The following is a 20478-nucleotide window of genomic DNA, read 5'->3' as shown; positions in this document are numbered from 1 at the left end:
TTCCCAAAGCTGAGGAAGAGCTTGGAGGCATTGAGCTTAGGGGGAACGGTACAAGCAGGAAGCCTGTGCTGAGACAGAAGCTCACAGGCGGACCCAAGGTGCAAACGCTGGGCTCCGCTGGATCTGGGCCTTCAGCCCCAGAGATGCCCGGATCGGGTCTGCTGGCATCCGACAGGGCAGAGGCCCGGGCCTCCTCGGCCTCCACAGAACCTCTCAGGCTTCCTCCGCGGGCCTCCCATGTCCACGCCAACAGGAAGAGGGCCACCACGTGGGCACAGCCCCGGAACATCCCGTGCGGGGCAGAACCGAGGGCCCGCGATCGGGGAGCAGGCTGCCCACTCCCCCACCTCGGCGAGGAGCTCTTGCTAAGCCCACCCGCAGGAGAAAGTGCGCAGGTGGGACCAGCGGCTGCTGAGCGCAGTGTTCTCTTCTCCCTTTTACCACATGGCAATGTGCGACCTGCAGTGCCTCCGTGTCTCCAACTGAAAAGTGGGATAATACCCGTATTTACCGCATGACATTGCTGTAAGGATTAAGTAAGGTAAACAAAAAATGCTTGAGAGTTCCTGGTACGGAATAAGTGCTCAGGTCGTGTCGGGTGTGGTGCATTTGTTGTGTCTAGGTGTGTAGGAAATAAGAGTATTCACTAATTCATGGATGTCAGAACTGAGTGGTCACCCAGGCCCTTAGGAGGGACAGACATCCCCTGACAAACTTGGACGTGCGACTTAGTGAGCAGTGATGTCACCTTCGGATGCAAGAGCTGGATCTGATTTTTCATTGTTTCCTTTGGAGGAAAGGTGGGTGTGTCTTTGGTTTTTTATGGGGTCGTAGTAGTATTATAGTTGGGTCATTCTTAAAATTGTGTGTATAAGAAGGGCATGTGTGTGTGTGTGTTCCCACACATGGGGCAATCAAAGGATGAAAGGGCATGGACGTCTGTGGGGTGTCTGGAAACTGAAGCCCCCCACCATCCTCCCTGCCCCCTCCTAGCCAGTCAGCCATAGCTAAAGCAATAGGAAAGCCAGGCGTTGTGCTTGTTTCCCTGGGGTGAGTGGTGCTTAAGAGAGAACCGTGGGAACAGTCAGAAAACAAAGGGAGGAACAGATCGCCGTGGGCCCTACTGCCAAACTGTGGGAATCGGGACTACATTCTTTCACTGCTGATTATAAGGAGTCAGAGAGCCTGCTCCCAGATCCCTCTGCCCCAAACCCTAGCAGCTCTGGGCCTGTGCTGCCCCCGTGGCCCTGTCCTACCCCACCACCTCCTCTCTCACTGCCGCAGGAGTGTCACCCGGCGCTCCCTGCAATCAGGGGTCTCCCGTCACCCACCTCCCTCCAGCTCTGGAACAGCCCTGAGTGCCGGCTGGGCTGGTACACAGGACCTAAGGGACAAACAAGAACCGATTTAGAACTGATTTATTTGAAGAGAAGTTCTTCTGTAGTTCTAGTTCTAAACACATGAATGCTGCTGAGTGAGTGCTTCATAGGCATCATTGTGTTTAAATGAATCATGTTTACATTTTAAGCCACACTTGAAATTGCAGACTCAATACAACTTTTTAAACAAAGCATCAGTCATAACAAAATGTAACTATTCATTCTACAGAGTATCACTTTTCCTAAAATGACCCCTAGATATGAAAAACATTGTAGAGACATTTAAAGAGGCCCTATTAAGATTTTTCTTAGAAAAATGGCACAATAATGCAAATTACATTTTCCATTTTACTAGGAATAAACTATGACATCCGTTTGAGAAAACAGTAGCCAATTCCACCAAAATAATTTCAGTGCCTTTTGCTCCTCAAAATTGGGCATATTTACATTTTACTTGTCTCCCGTAGGAATGGATAAAAATGGTTACGTCAAGTGCAGGGGTCAACACGTGTCAGTTGGTGTGTATTTTACTTATATTGTGTCCCTAAGTTAACATAAGAAAATGAAAAACAGTCTTAACGTGAGTGAAACATAAGGATGAAAAACTGCTCTTTGATAATTATCACAAAGGCAAATCAACTGACTTTCGGTGAGGACTAGCGTCGGAACCGTTGCATCACTAGAGCTTCATGCAGGTGTTTTAAAGGAACAGATAGAAACACGTGGAAGGCTCCCTCTCCCGCTCACTCCTCTGGCTTTGCTGCTGAGCCCTTGGCTACACAGGCTGTGGGGCCTTGTAAGCACTTTTAAATAAAGCAGATAACATATATATATATATATTTGAAAAATGAAGTACAGAGTAGACTATGAAAAATAGTAAGGAAAAAAAGCATACCATAAAAAATAAAAACATAGGCTGTGACGTTCAAATTTAGAGAAAAGCTGGTTCATGAAGAAATGGACAGATCAGGCTGGGGCTGCCGAGGTGGCCAGGCCAGGTCCCGGTGTGCCTGACAACAGCGGGCGTCCCTTAGGGCATTCTTGTTACAGCTGTGGCAAACATTCTCACAAGGCTGTAAATTCTCCAAGGCCAGAGATGGTGGCTTATTTACGCCTGGATCCCCAGTGCTTAGCACTCTCCTGCACATGATGGACATTCGGTATTTCTGGAAACCAGGGAACCGAGCTGAATCAGCTACTGCTTTCAAAGCCATTCGGGGTGATGGCCACTCACCTAATTCATTCCCTCCTCTGCCTAAGGCAGGGATGACAGACAGACCTCACCTCACTCTGGCAGACTGATAATGGACGCCTGGAAGCACTGACGACATGGATTCTGAGACCCAATTCCTGGCACAGAGGAAAGGTGTGCTGCTCACTCATACTGCCGCCTTGAAAGAATCATGGCACAGGTGTTATACTGCCCATCCCTGGTCCAGGAGAAGGGCATCCAGCAGCTCTCCCATGTTCCCTTTCTGTTGCTCTGCTGCCTTTCAAGTGTTCTGCATTAAGCCACTGCTCATTAAATGCTGGTTTATCAGAAGGCCAAGGTCTTTCCACTTGACTTACCTATGCAGCCAAACAAGCAGGGTCATGACTTTACCTGGAAATCTGAAAACATGGCATCCACAATGCTGAGTAAGAGTTTATGGAAAGAGAACAGGCATTTACTTGATTACCTCCTTTGTGGAGAAGAGCTTGGCCCATCTCAGGGACAACTCTAATTGATACCTAAGGCATCTGGAATTATTTGGGGTTTTGGTTCCCCCCAAAAAAATGGCAGAGTTCAATTCTCTTTGGTATCCATGGTTAACCTTAATCTACTTATTTCTTACTAGCATCCACAACCTTCTCAGTCCTTCACAGTTATGACTTAACCAATACTGTTGAAATTATCAACTCTTACTCTTCATCTGAAAAACTTGTAAAGGATGCTGAGGAGAGAGGCCTTTGAGGCAAAGGGTGTTGAGAAGAAAGCCAGCAAGAATGACAGAAGGAGCCGAGCTCTGCCGGTTCACACACCCAGGACCCATTCTCTGCCATGAGACCGTTGCTAATTCAATTGGCTGCTTCCGGCACAGTGGCTACCCCTGGGAGCCCCACCCCCCAATAACTCCCTTTTCCATAGTGGGAGCTTGGTGCCCCTCAGAAGCACTTCAGAAAAGGATAAAGAACTTAGAAAAAGGAAGAAGATGGAGGAATACTGTCAAAGAGCAAAGTCCTAGGGGCTGAGATTTTCAAAGCGGTCCTGCCTGCATCATAGGTAGAATCTTCAATATAATATTGGCACCAACAAAAAAACAGAGCTAAGTTAAAATCAGCCTCAAAATGTCAACACAGCTGATGTGCACAGCAGTAAGGATGGAATCCCAGATCCAGAGTCATTCCTATTATTCATTCCACCCCCACCCAAGCAGGGCTGGCAGCCCCGAGGAACAAAACCTTGTTAGAAGACTGTGTATCTTAGAGAGAGCTATAATATGCCAGCACACACACACACACACGTGCACATATACACACACATCAAACCTGGTTTATAAAAAGGGCTTTGTGGATCACAGTGTGCCTTCCCTTGGTCCAAGAATCTAATTGTTGGCATTGGGAAAACAGACCCGAAGAATGTAATCAGGAAGAGAACTGGTTGGTAGGAGTAATATTGCATTTTATGGGACGTGGTTATTTGTAAGCTAAGGCCCATTTGTTTGTCCAGAACTAATCTAACTTGCTAGAATCTTCTGTATATACAAGGGGACGCCTTAAGAGAAGTGCTGTTGCAACGCAAGTTAACACTATCTAAAATAAATTAGGTTTTTTAATATATGTAATGAAATTAAAGGTCACTGGAAATTCAATTTTATAATGCATATAAATTATATAAATCTCTTATTAAAGTACCATCTCCAGGAATATTTCAGTTCAGAATTTAAATTAAAAAAAAGGCTTGCATTTGAGAACAAATGGAGACAGCTTAGAAACTGGTAAGTAGTGCTGTTAAGTAGATGCTGGTAAGATTATTTGGTGACTCGACACAAAGAGCTGTCTCTTGTCCACAAAAAGGGCTTACCTCATTTTACCTAATAGAAGTATTCCTGAAAAGTTGTGCAAATAGAGTTTGTACAACCAGACCGTTATTTTAAATAAACCAAGAGGCCATGGTTGTAAAGAACACAGCCTTGATAAACTGAAGAACTGCTGAAGCGGTCAGCAACTCCCTGCTACACCAGCACCGGGGGCGCACCCTGGGGGCACGCGGTCAGTGCCTGCTGAATGCGTGAATTTGCTGTGACAGTTTGTTTTTCTATGGGACTTTCTTAAAGTGAGGCAAGCCGTGACCGGAATGTTAGAACAGAAAGATGGAATCCAGCTCCCAGTCTAAGTGATTCCGTTACAAAAGATCAGAGAATTTCAGAAAGTGTTTTTCAATCACAGTAAAATTGCTATAAGTATGTGTATGTATTTTTAAAGAAAAGCTGATCTATGATTGATTATTGTTCACTGACTTACTAAAACCAAACAACTGCTTGAGCTGGGTTCCATTCGCTTTAACAACCAAGGCAAGGAGAGACCCATGTCTAATATCAGAAATACCACCAGAGGCCCTGCCACTTCTATAGGAACTTCTTCCCCTTTCTCCAGCTCAGATGTTTCACAACTATCCTCACCCTACCCCCACAAAAGCAGAGCAGTCATTAAAAGGCTGATATTAAATTGGAAAGATGCTTGATCTAAGTATGATAAAGTTTTTTCTTGAATCTTAAAAAAGGAACTAAGTCAAGTACATTCAAAAAAATGAACTCTTAAAGGCAATTCTTATTTGGTGCTTCCTTCCCTTCCATTTAAATTTAAGACTCAGTTTTAAAAATATATATACATATATCCATCCTTTTAAACAATATATCTTCTCTTTTAAACAAAGAATGCTTAGCGATGCAACTTCTATGACCACATAAGTCTGCCATCTGCCACATAAAGGAAATATGAAGTTCTATCTGCCTATTTACTCAACCAATACTCATGATTGAAAAGAAAGACTGGACAATAGCCGAGAATGTTTCTATGCAAGTTTTGGGAAGGACTGGATGCTTGCAAGGATTCCCTGTAAGGTGCCATCATTCTAAGTTTCCTGTAAAGTAATGTGCAAATAAAATATCTGAACACAGAACCCTATTTTAAACACACTAGAAGTATACAGGGGGAACGAAGGGAAGAATGAAAGTATTAATATAAATGTTGGTCACGTAAATTAATACCCCCCACAAAAATTCTCTTAATATGTTAATATTTCAAGTGACCTAAATGAAAATGATTTTAAAATCACCTTTACCATTCCCACCTATTATTGACTTTGGCCCTTTACTAGGCAGACACAATGAATCTTCTTTTTGATGATCAGTTTCAGTCATTGACCCAAGGGCATCATATTTGGATGAAAACATTATCATGGATTTGCTCCCGTTATTTAAAAATCAATTAATTAAAAAAATAATAAAGTTGGTCTCTTTTCTCCACAGCTTTCACGTCATTAGTCCAAGTAGGTTTATCTACAGCTGCCATACATGTGACCTTTTGTCCATGTTTTCCCTTTAGAAATGAGTCTCTCTTGAAGTGGGACACTACATTTTTCTTTGTCTTGAGCCAGGTTTCTCTTAAAATACTCAGTCAATTCAATCATGTTTCTGCTTTATTGGGAAGATAAAGGGAGGAAACCAGCAAGTTGTGTCCAAAGGCTGGGAAACGCCTAAACGCTTCCCAACTATCTGAAAAGATGTTATACTTGAGGAATACTCGGTGCTCCAAGCTGGTTGACAGGGTCACGTCCCTGCTCATGATGTAGATGCCGTCATTATGAAGCGCGCAAGTCAGGTTCAGACCCGATTTGGACGTGTTCTCCTTGAGGTAGAGCCACTGCCGCGCGGCCGTGTCGTAGGACTGCACGGTGAGCATGTCCTCGCTCTGGCTGCTCCTCCGGCTGGGCCCCAGTTCATGGAGACACCCCCCCACGATGTAGATGGTCTCCTCCACAGACACCATCTGCTGCTTGCGAATGTGGACGTCGCATGTTTCAAAGAGCGTCCAGATGTCAGAAGAGGGGCAGTACTGCAGAATGTCCATGTTCCGGTCTGAAACGAAGAAAGAAGCTAAATGATGGTGGGGCCATGAGTACCGCCACTGGCTAGGCTGTATATACATGTCTACTACTTCCTCCCGGATAATTTGCTAACCCAGAAGCGAAGCTATTTGAGAATAGCTGAGGCTGGGAGGAGATGGATTTAGCATCATCTCCACTCACCTTGCATTCAGGCACGCCGGCTCCCTGGGTAAGGCCAGAGAGGTGAACAGCTGTGGTTTGAACACATCCCCTCCTCCCTGGTACCCTGACACCTTTTAGAGCCACCAGTGAAAAGAATCAGAGCCTCAGAACCCTCATCAATGTTAACAAAATTACTAACAACTTCATACAGATAACAGGCTGAGCCCCAGGAGGACCTACTCTCGACAGAGGATTCTAGAAACAAGACAAATGAGCCAAACGGGCTCTTCAGGGGCCGCCTAAAGGAAATGACACAAAGTTGCAGGTCAGAAAAAATACTAGAAAACCTCACTTCTGGCCTCCAAGCCATGGAATCACTTGATGAATCTGTTTCCCAAGTGTAACACCAGAGACACACTAATAAAGGCCCTTCCCTCTTCCCCTGCCCGTTTCACAAGAGACGGTTAGTTACGGTGTGGATAAAATCAGACAGTAGACGAAAGAGTGCTCGGCCATTATTTCAAATATATAGCTGTTTAAAGGAAAAATATTGCCTAGTCTGTTATTGAAAAATGTTTGGGAAATTTAAAGTATCTAGTTTTATGTTTCTTTTCTTTAATTGTTCTTTCTTTCCCTTTCTTTTACTCCTCACAGAAAGAATAAATGGAATACTTTAGCCTCAGCAGGGAAAAAAAAAAGTGCTCTGAGTAATCAGAAAGAATGAACTTTCTGTCTGCTGTTGTTTTTTAAACAAACAACAAAATCCATCAGTGTAAGCGCTCAGCTTGGGAACGGACACACAAGCGCAGTGTGGGGCGCTGGGATGGCTGCGGAAGCTGGAATCCGCTTTCTCCTGAGACAGAAGGACCCTCCCCTAGTGAGCGAGGACCCAGGAGCCCACCACCGTCCCTGGTCCCTGCTGAGAAGGCACAGAAGGAGGTAAAAAGGGCCAAATCCTGTGTGTGCACATGTCCCCAAGCGTGCAACTGTCCTTCTACCTTCCACCTACACTAATGCTCCCTCAATATATATATATTTTTATAGCTATTGTGATTAAGCTCATGCAGGAGACAGCCAAGGGAGTTGGGGTACACGTCTAATAAAAAATGCTCCTTAGTAACCTGGCTTCTCACCGCACGAATAAAGGACTTATTCTAGTGAAGCTTCAGTGTACTTCTCAGTTCCAAAGTCTGAAGTTCCCTCCAGGTCTTCTGTGGATGTCTCCTCTCCCCATCCAGCAAGAGCTCAGACCGTGATGAGGTGGTTTGAGTTGGTTGGAACGACCTTTCCACTTTTACATTTAAAGTTGATTCTGAAGTTTAACAAATCGCCCTTCTTCCCTTTAGTGGTTGCTATTATCTTCGATTGGATTTCTTTTAATTTTGTCAGTGCCAGCCAAAGAATTAAATTCATGGAGGACCTATCATCAAAATCATGACCAATAACTTACTGAATTTTAAGTCTTAACTAAGAAGACAGCAGGCTAAGAACTCAACTTTAAGTCCTGACTTTTTTTTTTTTCATGACAATTAGGATTGCTGGTTTCAAACACAGAGAACCATTTGGAAGCGCTGATTCCTGGAAGAGCCAAAAGAGGGGTGGAGGGAACTTCAGGGTACAAGTTACTGTCCTGCCCTCTCACCTTAGAAAACTCATTTTCAACCCTCACATAAACATGCATCCATCCACATCACCAGCCATCCCATTGTGGGCTTTCGGCTTGCAGATCCAGGGCAGGAATCACGGTGGGTGGCCCGGGTGCAGAAGGTACATTAGCAGTGGCTTGGGAGACTAGAGAACACACAAACAACGGTTTTCCAGGTCAAATCTAAAGAACATTGGCTCTGCCAGGGTCATGGAAAAATGAGGAAATCTACCACCAGAGTACTCTTCAGGGCACAGGGCTGCCTGGCAGTGATTCCCAGCTCCTGGTCAGAAGAGAAGCCAAGGGGTGTGTGCAGAATTCTGTCAGCCCATGGGGTGCGTTCTGCATGGAATCAGGATTCTTAGAAGTGTTCAAAAGAAAATGCATTTGCTGCTTTAGGAGAAAAGACACACAGAGGCACATATGCATGCAAGGGAATTCTCTGGAGGCTATGGTTTAGATAAACATACAAAGTTGACCAATTATCTTCAATGGAGGTTCACTAGGGAGGGACATCAGGCATAGCAACACAAGTGTTGAAAACTTGGGAGGGGGAAAAAGAGCTCACCTCCCCAGCATGCCTCTCTTCTTCACGGCCTCTCCTTAAGTGCATAAATAAACACACCACTTGTCTGACTCGAATGGTGGTGCCCCAAAAGATATGTCTACCTCCTATCCCCAGAACCTTCAAATGTGACCTTATTTGGAAAAAGTCTTTGCAGATATGATTAAGTTATGGGTCTCATGATGAGGCCATCCTGGATTATCCAGATTAGCTCTAAACCCAATGAGAAGCGTGTTCTTATATGAGACAGAAGAGGCAAAGACAGGACACACACAGGAAAAGGCATGTGGACGTGGACGCAGAGACTGCAGCCACGCGGCCTCCAGTCCAGGGACCCCAGAGTCACCAGGGCTGGAAGCGGCCAGGAGAGTCTCCCCGGGGCCTTCAGAGCAGGGTCAACCTGCCCACACCTAGAATTCCGACTTCCAGTCTCCAGAACTATGAGAGAATGCATTTCCGCTGTTTTAGGCCACTAAGCGTGCAGAGGTTTAAATCAGCCGCAAGAAACCAAAGCCACCGCCCATCATCCTCCCACCAAATAACTTGTCAAACACACACACAGTAATCAGATGTTCACAGAACACCTTACATTTAACTTCTTCCTCTACCATTAATCCCCCAAACAAGACATGTTTGGTGAGGGTGAAAACAATTTCTGCCGCTGACACTACACTAGCGCGTGGCTTCTGCCCTTTGCAAAGTCACGCACGGCCCCGTGCGGCCCCGTGGGCCCGTCAGCATCCGCCTCCACGCTTGCGTTCAGACAGGGCTGGGGAACTCTGTCCTGCCCACTCGGGCCGCTGGAGGGGTCAGACACTAGCTCGCTGTGGCTGCGCCCCCTTACGGTCCAGCTATACCTTTTCTATAAATTCTGGGCATTATGCAGCCAGACCGAATGAAAAACATACATTCTTGGCCAAGAGATAACTGGGAGACAGTGGTTTCCAGCGGGGGAGAGGACGGGAAGGGCGCCCTCCTCGTTGGAGGCGCACCACCGCCCTTCTCACCGCAAGGAAGCAGCTTCCTAGCGCTACCACGAGCGACGCTTCTGCGGAGAACGATGCGGTACACCCTGCTGCAGAAACTTTCTTTTTCCAAATTACTAGCTATAAAATGCCCACCGAAGGGGAGAGAAGTGGAGAGAGTGAAACCAAAGACCCGCAAGGACGCCCTGGCACTAATCACACTGTGCTGGACGGGAGTGGATCGTGTGGTTGGGAGAAGGCTGGGAGTCACCAGGCCATGTCAGAAGAAGGCTGGCCACAGGCTGGTTTCCAGAGCAGAAGGAAAATACCCGTTTTCTTCACAGCTCCCTTGTCCCTACTCAATTTTAATGCCCACCCAAAGGCATCAAAGGCCCCTCCTGTCCAAACCGCCCCGTCATGCAGGACTCTCTTCTTTCCGGATATGTACACATACAGCATGTAGGATGCTAAGTCACACTTGTGCGCAGCATCGGGGTTCCTCTAGCACCGCTGCCCTTCCCAGCCTGCTGAAGTTCACACCACACAGGGCTGGAGACAGAAGGGGACCGCCTCCTCGGCCCACCCCCGACTCACCTCTGGTGGTATAGCCTCCGATGACATAAATTTTCCCCTTACACTCACACGCAGAGAACTCAGCCAGAGGATTCGGTAAGGGTGCCACAAAATTCCACGAATCCTGCTCAGGACTGTAACACTCAACATTAGAAACAGCCTGCCCACCAATGGCATAGAGCTTGGAATTCACAGCCACAAGTTTGAAGTTAGACCTGAAAGAGAGACACAAAGGCCACCACGTCAGTTCTTTTGATCATTAGGAAGTAAGACAATGAATGGTACGAGCCGCTAAAGCAGGGTGTGGAATCTGTTGCATATTTGAAGAAAATTAGCTCTACGAGTTGGGTGCCTTCTGCCTAAGGGCAGAGGCACAACCAAATGGCATCTCAAATTTCACTCTTAACCTTAAGAGTCCAGAGAATGGTGCATCCTCCAAACTTTGGCAACTGAAGATAAGCAACTCAATATATAAAGACTACTCTTGCTTAGCCTTATGCTAAGAACTGAAGACAATTTGTATCACTGAGCTCAGCACCTGTTTTGGGAGCAGCAGCAAGTGGTGAGGGAGAAGCATTCGTACCCCCTCCCTTGTCTGTCTCTCCTGGAATGTTTCTCATTCTTCCTATTCAGTGGGTAAGCTCCTCTTAGGTACACAGTAGTGCTGCCTGCACAGGCATATGCAAAGGTGTTTGATAAGGGTGGTCCAGAGACCCCTTTACCATGAGTGCACCAAGAGGGTCAGTCGCCCTCCCTCCACCCTGTAGGTTCCTTCACAGCACATAAGGTAGGGGGAGGTAAACACTGAACTAATTAAAAATATTTTGACCCAGCATTCTTTGGGTAGTCCCACATTAACGAATATTTGTATCAACAAAGGCACACCTATCATGATAAATTTAAAAAGAGACATACACTGGGGTTTAAGCCTATACTCAGTAATACAATTAAATACTGCTCATCAAGCATCAGACACTAAATCAAAGTCTCATGACTTCTGAATTGAAAAGTAAGAAAAAGGTAATTTGTTTCAATGTAGCACACTGGGATTAATCGACTTCGGAAGTCCAGGAAGGATAAATAAACGTTTGGAAGTGCTGAATCAGTCCACTGTGATAACACAACACTCTCAAGGTGACAACTGGGTGACCACAGCACCCAGAGCCCCCAGGCCTGGTCCCAGTTCTGCTGATGACTGGCTGGCTGACCCTGGCCCAACCAGTCTGCCTCCCCACCTCCAGCCTGGGGATAACACCCATTACAGGGCAGTTGAGACAATTAGAACAGTTTATGAGGACGTACCACCCAGAGATAAGATACTACCATTATAATTTCTCCATTTTCTACTATTTGAAATAAAGAAGCTAGACCAGGTGAATTTAGAGGTCGCATCTAATGCCAACACCGTAACTTCTCCAAAAGTAACAATATCCTAAGAAAAAGAGGGGTAGATGGTACAAATGAGAAAGTATATAAGAGGGTTGCCTAAGGAGCCCTGAACCAGCAGTCCAGACCTTACCTCCCAGCAGCTGCTTATAAACATAGATTCTTTATGGAGTAGGACATATGTGAGTAAAAGCCACCTACTAAAAAATTAAGATTTTTTTCAAGGTGCCTGGAATGTTCATATTTAAATGAACTTTACTTTTGTTTTCTTTTTCAAATCAGAGAGTGAACAGAGTACTCTTCATCGAGAAGTTCATATTGTCCATTAAACCAAGCCAGCCGTTCAATTTTTCATGCCAACAGCCTTCATCAGGGTGGCAGTTAGTGGGAGGTCCCTGGTACATGCTGCTTACCTTTCCTGCTGCCAACGGTCCTTAAAATCTAACCATGGTGCCCTCTCTGTGTGTGCAAATTTGGGGAACCAAAGGAAATAAAACTTGCAAATGAGCACTAAATTTTACCAGCCCACAATTTGTTTTTGCTCCCGAAAGGTACACAGATAGTAAATTTTGTAGGATCAAAACAGTTTTTAATATTCATCCAGCATCATCATTTGTCCTAAGCAAACACATAAGGGGCTTCCCACTGAGGCTCAATAGGCAGTTAAAAATAAACAGTTCCACCTCTCCAGACCCCAACATGCTCAAATGTACTTGCAGAGAAGACGTCTCAATACTGAGTTTAAGATGAAATTTCCACCCAAAAGCAGACCACTTAATAAAGAGGCACAATGCTAAGGACTGTGAGCCCAGGCTTGCGCAGGGAGATCTCAGCTCTGCTACTCAGCAGCTATGGGACCTTGTCCAAGCAACTGCATCTCAGTTCATCTGAGCCTCAGTTTCCCCACCTGTGAAGTGGGGAAAAGAAGAGCACAGTATCACACATGCATAGTAAGAGATGAAGAGGGTAAGGCTTGCATAATGAGGTCGCCAGAGGGAATGCTGTTCTGCTTGTCCTAAGTCTACGTTTCTTAACTTCAAGAGGGTGGGTTTCTCATTTGTCAACTGCCATAGCCACTGGTCATAACGTTAGTCTGGAATTGTGCACCAAGGGCTCTCTCACCCTTAAATTCTCACAAAGTAGTGCCTTTTTTTCAACCTTCTGAAAATAACTCCTCCACTCTTCACCTCTTGAATGGTCAAGGAATGAATCCAAGCTATCAGTTATTTTAAAAAATGATTGTCTCTACAGTGTTTTCTCAATATCAATCCCTCACATATCATCACATTCAGGAGGCAAAAAGAATATTTAAACCAAATAACAATTTGCTGTAGCTAGATAGTTGATATACCTGTAGGAAATGAAAATGAAATTAGATGCCGATTTAATTTCTACTTCACTTAGAAGAAATAAAAAGCTCTTTAAATCCTTAAAAGCTAAGTCACGTGAAACATGCTGATCAGCAGTGCATAAATATCAGTGATTAGTAATAGCCGTGTAGAGCTGCAGTGAAGCAAGTTGACAGAAGTCTTGGGGGCTTAGAATGCTGGCCTTGTGACTATGTACCAGTTAATTAAACTCACTAAGCCTCAGGTTCCCCTTTGGGAAAAAGGGGCTAATAAATAACACCTATCTCACAGAGATGCTGTGAGCATGAACTGGGAAATGACATCTAAAGTAGTGACCACAATATGTGGTCCAGAGAGCTCCAGAAAACTAACTCATTACAGCTACACAGAAACATTTGCTATCACTAGAGTAAAAATTAAAGTGGAATGGCAATTTCTCAACCACCGGGAAGAGGATTGTAGCCTGTGTGGACAATCCAGGTCTTCTGTCCCCTCTTCCCCTCCTGCTGCCCACCTTCGGCCACTTCCCTACATATTAATCTCCCCTGGGGACCAGAGAGGGGAGAGAACAAAGGTTAGAAAACAGCAGTAGTTGTGGTTGCTACCTACTACCACCTCTGAGAAACTCCAGGGCATAAAGCAATCACAGCTGTTGGCCAAAACTATATTGGGGGAGACAAAGAAACATACAGGTTTCTGTCCTTCACACTATTCTCAGGTTCCACTACAACATTAACCACAGAGGACAAACTCTCTCGAAGGTTCCATGACTCTATAAATGCTCTGAAATGCTAAACCGCTCACAGGCAAGGGGGCATCTAAGACTGACAACTGTAATTCCATCTAAGCCAGAAGACTCTTGTTTGTTACACGCTCTTCCAGCCTCTCTGTATTCACACACACAACTCCAATTTCAGAGCAAAAGTGCAGGGCAATGGAAGAGACGAGGACCAACATTACAGAGAAATTAAGGAACTGGCTGCTGCAACAGCGGCCTGTCCCTTCAAGTTATCGCTCATGAAGGTGAGGAGGGAGAACGAGCAATTTTGTGGGTTCACAAGCTTTCACATGTGAGGAGTTATGTCCTGACAACTCCTTAGATCAAATCCACTTTCTGACCACTGGGAAGTGCTGCATACCTGGACTTCAAAGCATCCTCTCAAAGAGCGCTGTGTACCCACCTCGCCATTTTCAAGTATGTGGGTGCAGTACTAAACATTTCTTTTTCTCTTCTGATCCACTGGTGGTCACAGAGCACCGTTTTCTCAAGGGTGCAAAGGGCTTTATAAAATCTCCCAATCCTACGGCTCCTGCCTGATCCTTGTTAGTTAAGATTCTGGGATTGTTGTACTGTTGCATCCCCAGGCAAAGTGGGCTGCTCTGCACTGGTCCCCTTTGTGAAATAAAACGGTACACACATGTTGCAAAGGCAGTGGGCCAAGGCAGGTGTTGAAACGCTATGTCACCAGAAGCCAAAACTTGCCTTTTTAACTCAAGGTTCTAAGTTTTCTCCAGTGTTGCCTGAATCTGCATTGGATTTATTATATAGGAACAATTCTATTCTATGTTTCATTTCTACTTGTTTCACCACCTAATTCAGTTATAAACTCCTTGAGGGCAGGAACCATGTCATCTTTGCTATTTAACCAACAGAGACTAGAAAATTGCTGGACACAAGGGCTGCGGGGAAGCTGAGGCACACATGACCCAACTGTGAAAAGCAGCATCATACCACAAAATATCTCTGCTCCCTGGAAGAAAATGATCTTTAAAAGGAAAATTTAAAAATCTGCATGAAGATAGTCACTGCAAGTCTAGAAGCCAAAACTTGTAAACATTCTAGATGGTTGTATCTATTCAATGGATATTTACATTTTGGTTACTCTACTCGAGAAATTTACTTAACTTTCTAAGCCTCAGTTTCTGCCTCTGTAAAATGGGAACCTGCCTAACATCATCCTTGCAAAAACTAAGTGACAGTACATGCATGGTGGTAGGCAGAGCACCTAGTTCAGAGGAAATGTTCGATTAAATGCTACCTGTCATTATTTTTCAACTATTCTCAATAACCATAATGACTGTTACAAGATAAAAAATACTGTTACATTTTATATGACTATAAAGTTATGCCTTCATTTTCATTACAGCAATGTAAATATATCCCACAATTCAAAAACACCCCAGATTTTAAGCATCTATTATTAATCTGACATCCTGTTAGCAGTGTAAATACCCACAAGCTTTGAATAAGTAAGTGGCCCCAGTTAGAAGGGAGAGAAGCAAAGATGAAATTTCAATTGCAGGACAGCAGTGTGCTAGGGAAGCTCGGAGTTGGAATATTTAGCTCAGACGAAGGTTCAGGAAGGGACTCCCAGCTGAGATTATGTCAGATGTGAGTCGAAGTACGAGGGAGATAACGAAGGGTACGAATGCAACTATGGCACCCAATTACAAATACATTAGAAAGAAGTATCTGCATAGGAAAAAAACAAAAAGTTCCTAGAAAATACCTAAGAATAACCCTAAAAGAAAATATACAGACTATTCAAAGATAATAAAAGAAATCTTTCCTGAAGGACCAAAAGACCCGAAATACATGGAAAAAACAAACCATTGTTCGAGCTGCCCAGTATTCTCAAACTGCGACTCCTCCTCCAAATTAATCTAGAGATATAATGTAATCCCAGAAAATTCCAACAGGCTTTGACCAGCTGATTTTAACATTTATGAGAAGGAGGAAATGTACAAAGAATAGCCAAGAAATGAAAACAAAACAGAATAAATGGGTCTCTGTCTACCAAGCCATAAAATAGATTACTAAGCTACAATAATTTAAGAGTGCGTTATTGATATTGGTATGGCCAACCTGCCAGTCTGGAAACAGAAAAATTAGATTATAAATGGTTTGGCATGTCACCATGAGAAGGACTGAATTACTGGGACATCTGGAAAACCTTATACCTTATATGAAATAAATCCAAGATGCAGATCTAAATGTAAAAAGGCACAACTATCAAAATAGAATACTTATATAGTCTTAGCTTGGACACCTTTCCAATGCAAGATAAAAAACTTAGAGGCACCCATGGTAAATATGACTACAAAAAATTTACAGTGTCTTTACAGGAGATTTACACTATAACCTGAAATCCAAAACTGGAGGTCCCCAAAACCAGTGCTGGGCTGGGCTGCACCTATGTGGGCTACAAGGTTTTTGTTGTTATTACTGATTTGGTTCGTCTTTAAATGGAGTAAATTAACAACATTTAAAAACTGGGATATCTGGATGTCTGACAAGATCATTCCTCACTTCCTTGCGGCAATACCAGATACGCCTGAGAGGTGGCGCCCTCTTGCGGTGGGCAGCAGCTGGCTGGTCTATCATAAACTCCCACCCACCCCTCTATTCACTTGACTTTACCTGCCTGGTCACTTTGGGCATTTCATTCTCTGAGCCTTATGCTAAAATAAAGTCAGAGGGGAAAACCGTACAACATTGCTAAGAGACAAATAAATTAATACACATAAACACCTTCTGCAATGAATATGAAAAAGATAAACCAATTTCTTTTTAATTGGCAAAGGCCATTTAACAGAAGGTACACAAATGCCAATAAACATACAAAAAGAACAATCACTTGTTCAAGCAGAGACATTTGCACCGGAGTGCTCATTAGATAGGTGAAAATAGTATCTTGTCTTGGCAAGAATACAGGGAAGCCGCAAGCTCAAACACTGTTATTGGGTGAGGAAACTAGAACAGTTTTTGGATGGGCAAAATATTTGGCAGAAGCTATCAAATTTTAAAATGTGCATACTTTGTCCCACCTACCTAGGGATTCCAGGAATCTGCCATACAGAACTAACACACATATGCCTCCTAAAATAGGCTCACATGTACCAAGAAGTTCAAGATAGTATTGTTTATAATGGCAAATGGAAGCAACCTAAGTGCTCATGAATACATAATACATTATGGTATATCCACAGGATGGACTACTACACAGGCATTAACAAGAGTGAGGTTGCTCTCCATTTACTGATGGAGATATCAAGGGCCCCAATTATCAGCATAACCTAATTAATTTTAGAGTAAAATATGTATAAGGTGCATATACACCCCCACATGTTCATTTTTCCCTGCTAACCGCTATCAACAGACATATTCATAAATATGCTTATAACTGTATAATTAATAGAACGTGTCTGTAAGTACATACACCTTTTTTATTCTGAGGTTTTTCATGTCATTTGCAATTTCTCTAAGCATCTATTCATGCATTATGCAAATGCTTTTCTTTTTTCAAAGAGGACAGAAAGGGCATTCCTAGGGAAAAAAAGACCACCAAGGATTTGTGAAGAAAGAGGAACTCTGTGAGGTGTTATGTTAAGAGTTGAGGAGCTAGAGGTAGCATGCTGATCCCCAAGAGCTATAGCTGGAGACACATGTGTGGAGGTGACAGACACCCCACTGGACCATCCTGCCCTAATCTGAGCACCACCCATAGCCACTGAATGTTCCTTTGTTACTTCCATTAAAGCTCTTAGAATTTGCTTTAAAATAACACCTCTGAAAATATAGTATCATCTCAAAGGAGTAAATAATGCACTAAACATGAGCTGAGAGAAAATATGTCAACCTGTAAATGGCTATTGCCTCCAGGAAGGAGGGCAGAGGAGTGACAGTCTTTCTGCTTCTGCATTCTTCTCCATTTTTACAGTTTTTAGAATAGCTATGCATTATTTTTATCATCAGAAGAACTTTTCAGAATAAATTTCATATTATACTAGACATAAAGCAAGGTTCCCCTCTCGGAACTCCTAAGGCAGGTAGATATAACGGCCTTGCCGCTCCTGTTAACACTTTCTGTGCCTGGCTATGAGTCTCCCGACTCCCCGTTCCGCACTTCAGGGTAGGGGCCATCGTGGGGCTTTAAACGGATACCGGAGGACCAGAGGAAAGGGTATTCCTGCCCTTTCCTGGCTTACTGACTTTCTCCCCACTTGGGAATGGTTCTGGGCCATCTTGAGCCCTACCATCTTTCTTTCCTACCACCTCTTCCTAAATCTGCCCTTCACTCCTTTTTTCCTATTCCCTTCCTGGCTCCATTCCCCACTCCTCCTGCTTACCCGACCCCTATCTCCTCCTTTTATTTTCTTCAAGTCACCCAAGTGCATGCTGGGAGAGATCTGCAGGGTGGGAAGGGCGAAGGTTGGAGTAGATGGAAATGTCCTAATTCTGTAGATGCCAGGCTCACATTTTGCCTCAATGATGAAGACTGTCTGGGAAGTGAGATGCAAAAGAGAGGATAAACAATAAGAAAGCAATCCTATCCAGTTAATATTAATACAACTCTAACGATTATCTCCTGATGACAGATTGGTGCCCCAGTGCAGAAAGCTTCAAAGTCATTAACAACAAAAAGGTCCTCCGAAGTCGGCATTATGGATTATTGCCCAATGTGTCATTATAATCAGGATTAGCTCCTAAAAAAGAAAAAAGGTAAAAATAGAAGCAAAATTCAAGGTAGCTTTCTATTAAAATCCTTATAGGAACCACACATATCTGTTCTTTCCACTGGGATAAAAGCAAAACAAAAGCAGTTTGCCCAGAGGCGCGGCACCTGCGAGGAAACTGCCGGGCCAACCGGCCTCCCTGGGAACTCTCCGACCTCGCAAGCTCGCAGTTCGCTGGGAACTCGGCCAGCGGCACTCCTGCAGATGCCACTCCCACCTCAGCACAAACTCCCGTGCCTGCCCAGTCAGCATTAGGGGCGCAAGCCAATGAACAAGTGAATGAATGAATGGGAAAACGCGGCACTGCCGGGCGCTTACCTCTTCTGGTTCATGGAGGCCACCTGGAGCCACTCGTTGCTGCAGGGGTTGTAGGAATGCGCCGCGGAGATCTCCTGGCTAGTGATCCTGTACCCGCCCACTATGAAGAGGTAGTTGTCCAGGATAGCGGACCCGTAGCCCCTGACATTCACCAGGTCGGGAGGAAGGTTATTGGCTAGTGGGAACCAACGTTCGGTCATCTCCTCATACCTCAGCATGGACGGGGGCTCCCCTTGGTAGGGGTGAGGGGCTAGGGGCCCCCCCAAGAAATCTCCCAGGGCCACGAGGACAGGAGTCCCAGTCATCCGGGCCTCTCTCAGCCTCTCCTTCAGGCTGACATCCCCCGGGGCTGGAGGCGGGGAGCCCAGGAGCTGGAACTGGGGCTTGCACAACACCTCGTGGAAGTGCACGGCCATGAAGCGCAGGCAGGCGTCCTGCAGGTCGGCCAGCCCGTACACCTGAGCCAGACGGTACAGCTCCAGGCAGTTGGTGAGCCGCACCCGGGAGAGCAGCAGCCGCAGCAGGGACGTGACCTGCAGGAAGGAGGCCGCCTCCACCAGCTCGGCCAGCAGGCCCGCCTCGTCCAGCTCGTCCTCCTCCTCCACGCCGCCGCCCTGCTCCCCGCGCGGGCCCAGCAGCCAGCCCTCGCGCGCGCCGCCGGCGTTGATGAAGTCCAGCACCAGGCGCAGGCCCGGGGCGCTGAGGCCGCGCAGCTGCTGCACTTCGGGGCCGCCGGCCTCCGGGCGCAGGGCCTCGCGCATGCCGGAGCGGTAGAGCGCGCGGAAGTAGTCGCTCTGCTCGATCAGCTTCCTCTTGCTCACCGGGTAGCAGCGGTCCTCCAGGCGGATCTGCACCACCTCCTCGGCCGACATGGCCGGGGGCCCGGGGGCCGCGGGCGACCCCGCCAGCGCGGCGCGCTCGCCTCCCCGCCGCCACGCGCCCGCCGCGTCCCTGCGCGCCGGGGAGGGGAGCGGGGAGGCGCCGGGGGTCCGGCCGGGCCGGGGGCGACCCCGCTCCGCGGGCTCCCTCGGCGCCCGGACAGGCCCGGCGGGCTCCGCGGGGCGGCGGCAGGCGGGGGAGAGGGACCCGGCCCGGCCGCAGCCTCCGCCCGCGGGCCCTGCGCCCGGGATCCGACTCTCGCGGCGGGCGGGACAACGGCCGCGCCCCCGCCTCCCCCGCACGCGGGCGCCGCTCTCTGCGGTCAGCCGGCCGGGCCGCGGCTCGGGGCGGGCGCCGGCGGGCGGGGTGGGGCGGGCGGCCGCGGCTCCGCGCTGCGGGGGGAAGGGCCGGCGCGGGCGGGGAGGCTGCGCGCCCGGGCCGCGCGTCGGGCCCCATCGAACCTCGCGTCCCGGGGCTGGGGCGCCCGGCGGACCCGGGGGCGGCCGGGTGGCGGGCGCGGGCACTGCGGGGTAGCCATGTCGCAGAGGGAGCCGGGCGGACGGCGGCGGGGCGCTGGGGCGCAGGGGGTGCGTGCGCTGCGGGCCGTGACCCGCGCTGGGCTAGAAACGGACAAGTGCAGCTCCCAGACGG

The 20478-nt window shown here is 46.6% G+C and overlaps 1 protein-coding gene across 1 annotated transcript; it reads right to left on the bottom strand.

Moving 5' to 3' along the window:
* Nucleotides 1–1400: 1400 nt before the first annotated feature.
* Nucleotides 1401–19920, bottom strand: KLHL42 (kelch like family member 42). Its single transcript, XM_036889423.2, has 3 exons — nucleotides 18949–19920; nucleotides 10400–10593; nucleotides 1401–6499 (listed from the first exon to the last, which is right to left on the bottom strand). The coding sequence occupies exons 1-3, from the start codon at nucleotides 19818–19820 to the stop codon at nucleotides 6048–6050; spliced, it is 1518 nt and encodes a 505-aa protein (XP_036745318.1). The 5' UTR covers nucleotides 19821–19920; the 3' UTR covers nucleotides 1401–6047.
* Between the last annotated feature and the right edge of the window lie 558 nt (nucleotides 19921–20478).

Source organism: Manis pentadactyla, chromosome 14 (genome assembly GCF_030020395.1).
Source record: "Manis pentadactyla isolate mManPen7 chromosome 14, mManPen7.hap1, whole genome shotgun sequence".
Lineage (NCBI taxonomy): Eukaryota > Metazoa > Chordata > Mammalia > Pholidota > Manidae > Manis > Manis pentadactyla.
Note: the sequence above shows the minus strand (reverse complement) of the source record. Positions and strands in the feature narration are given on the sequence as shown.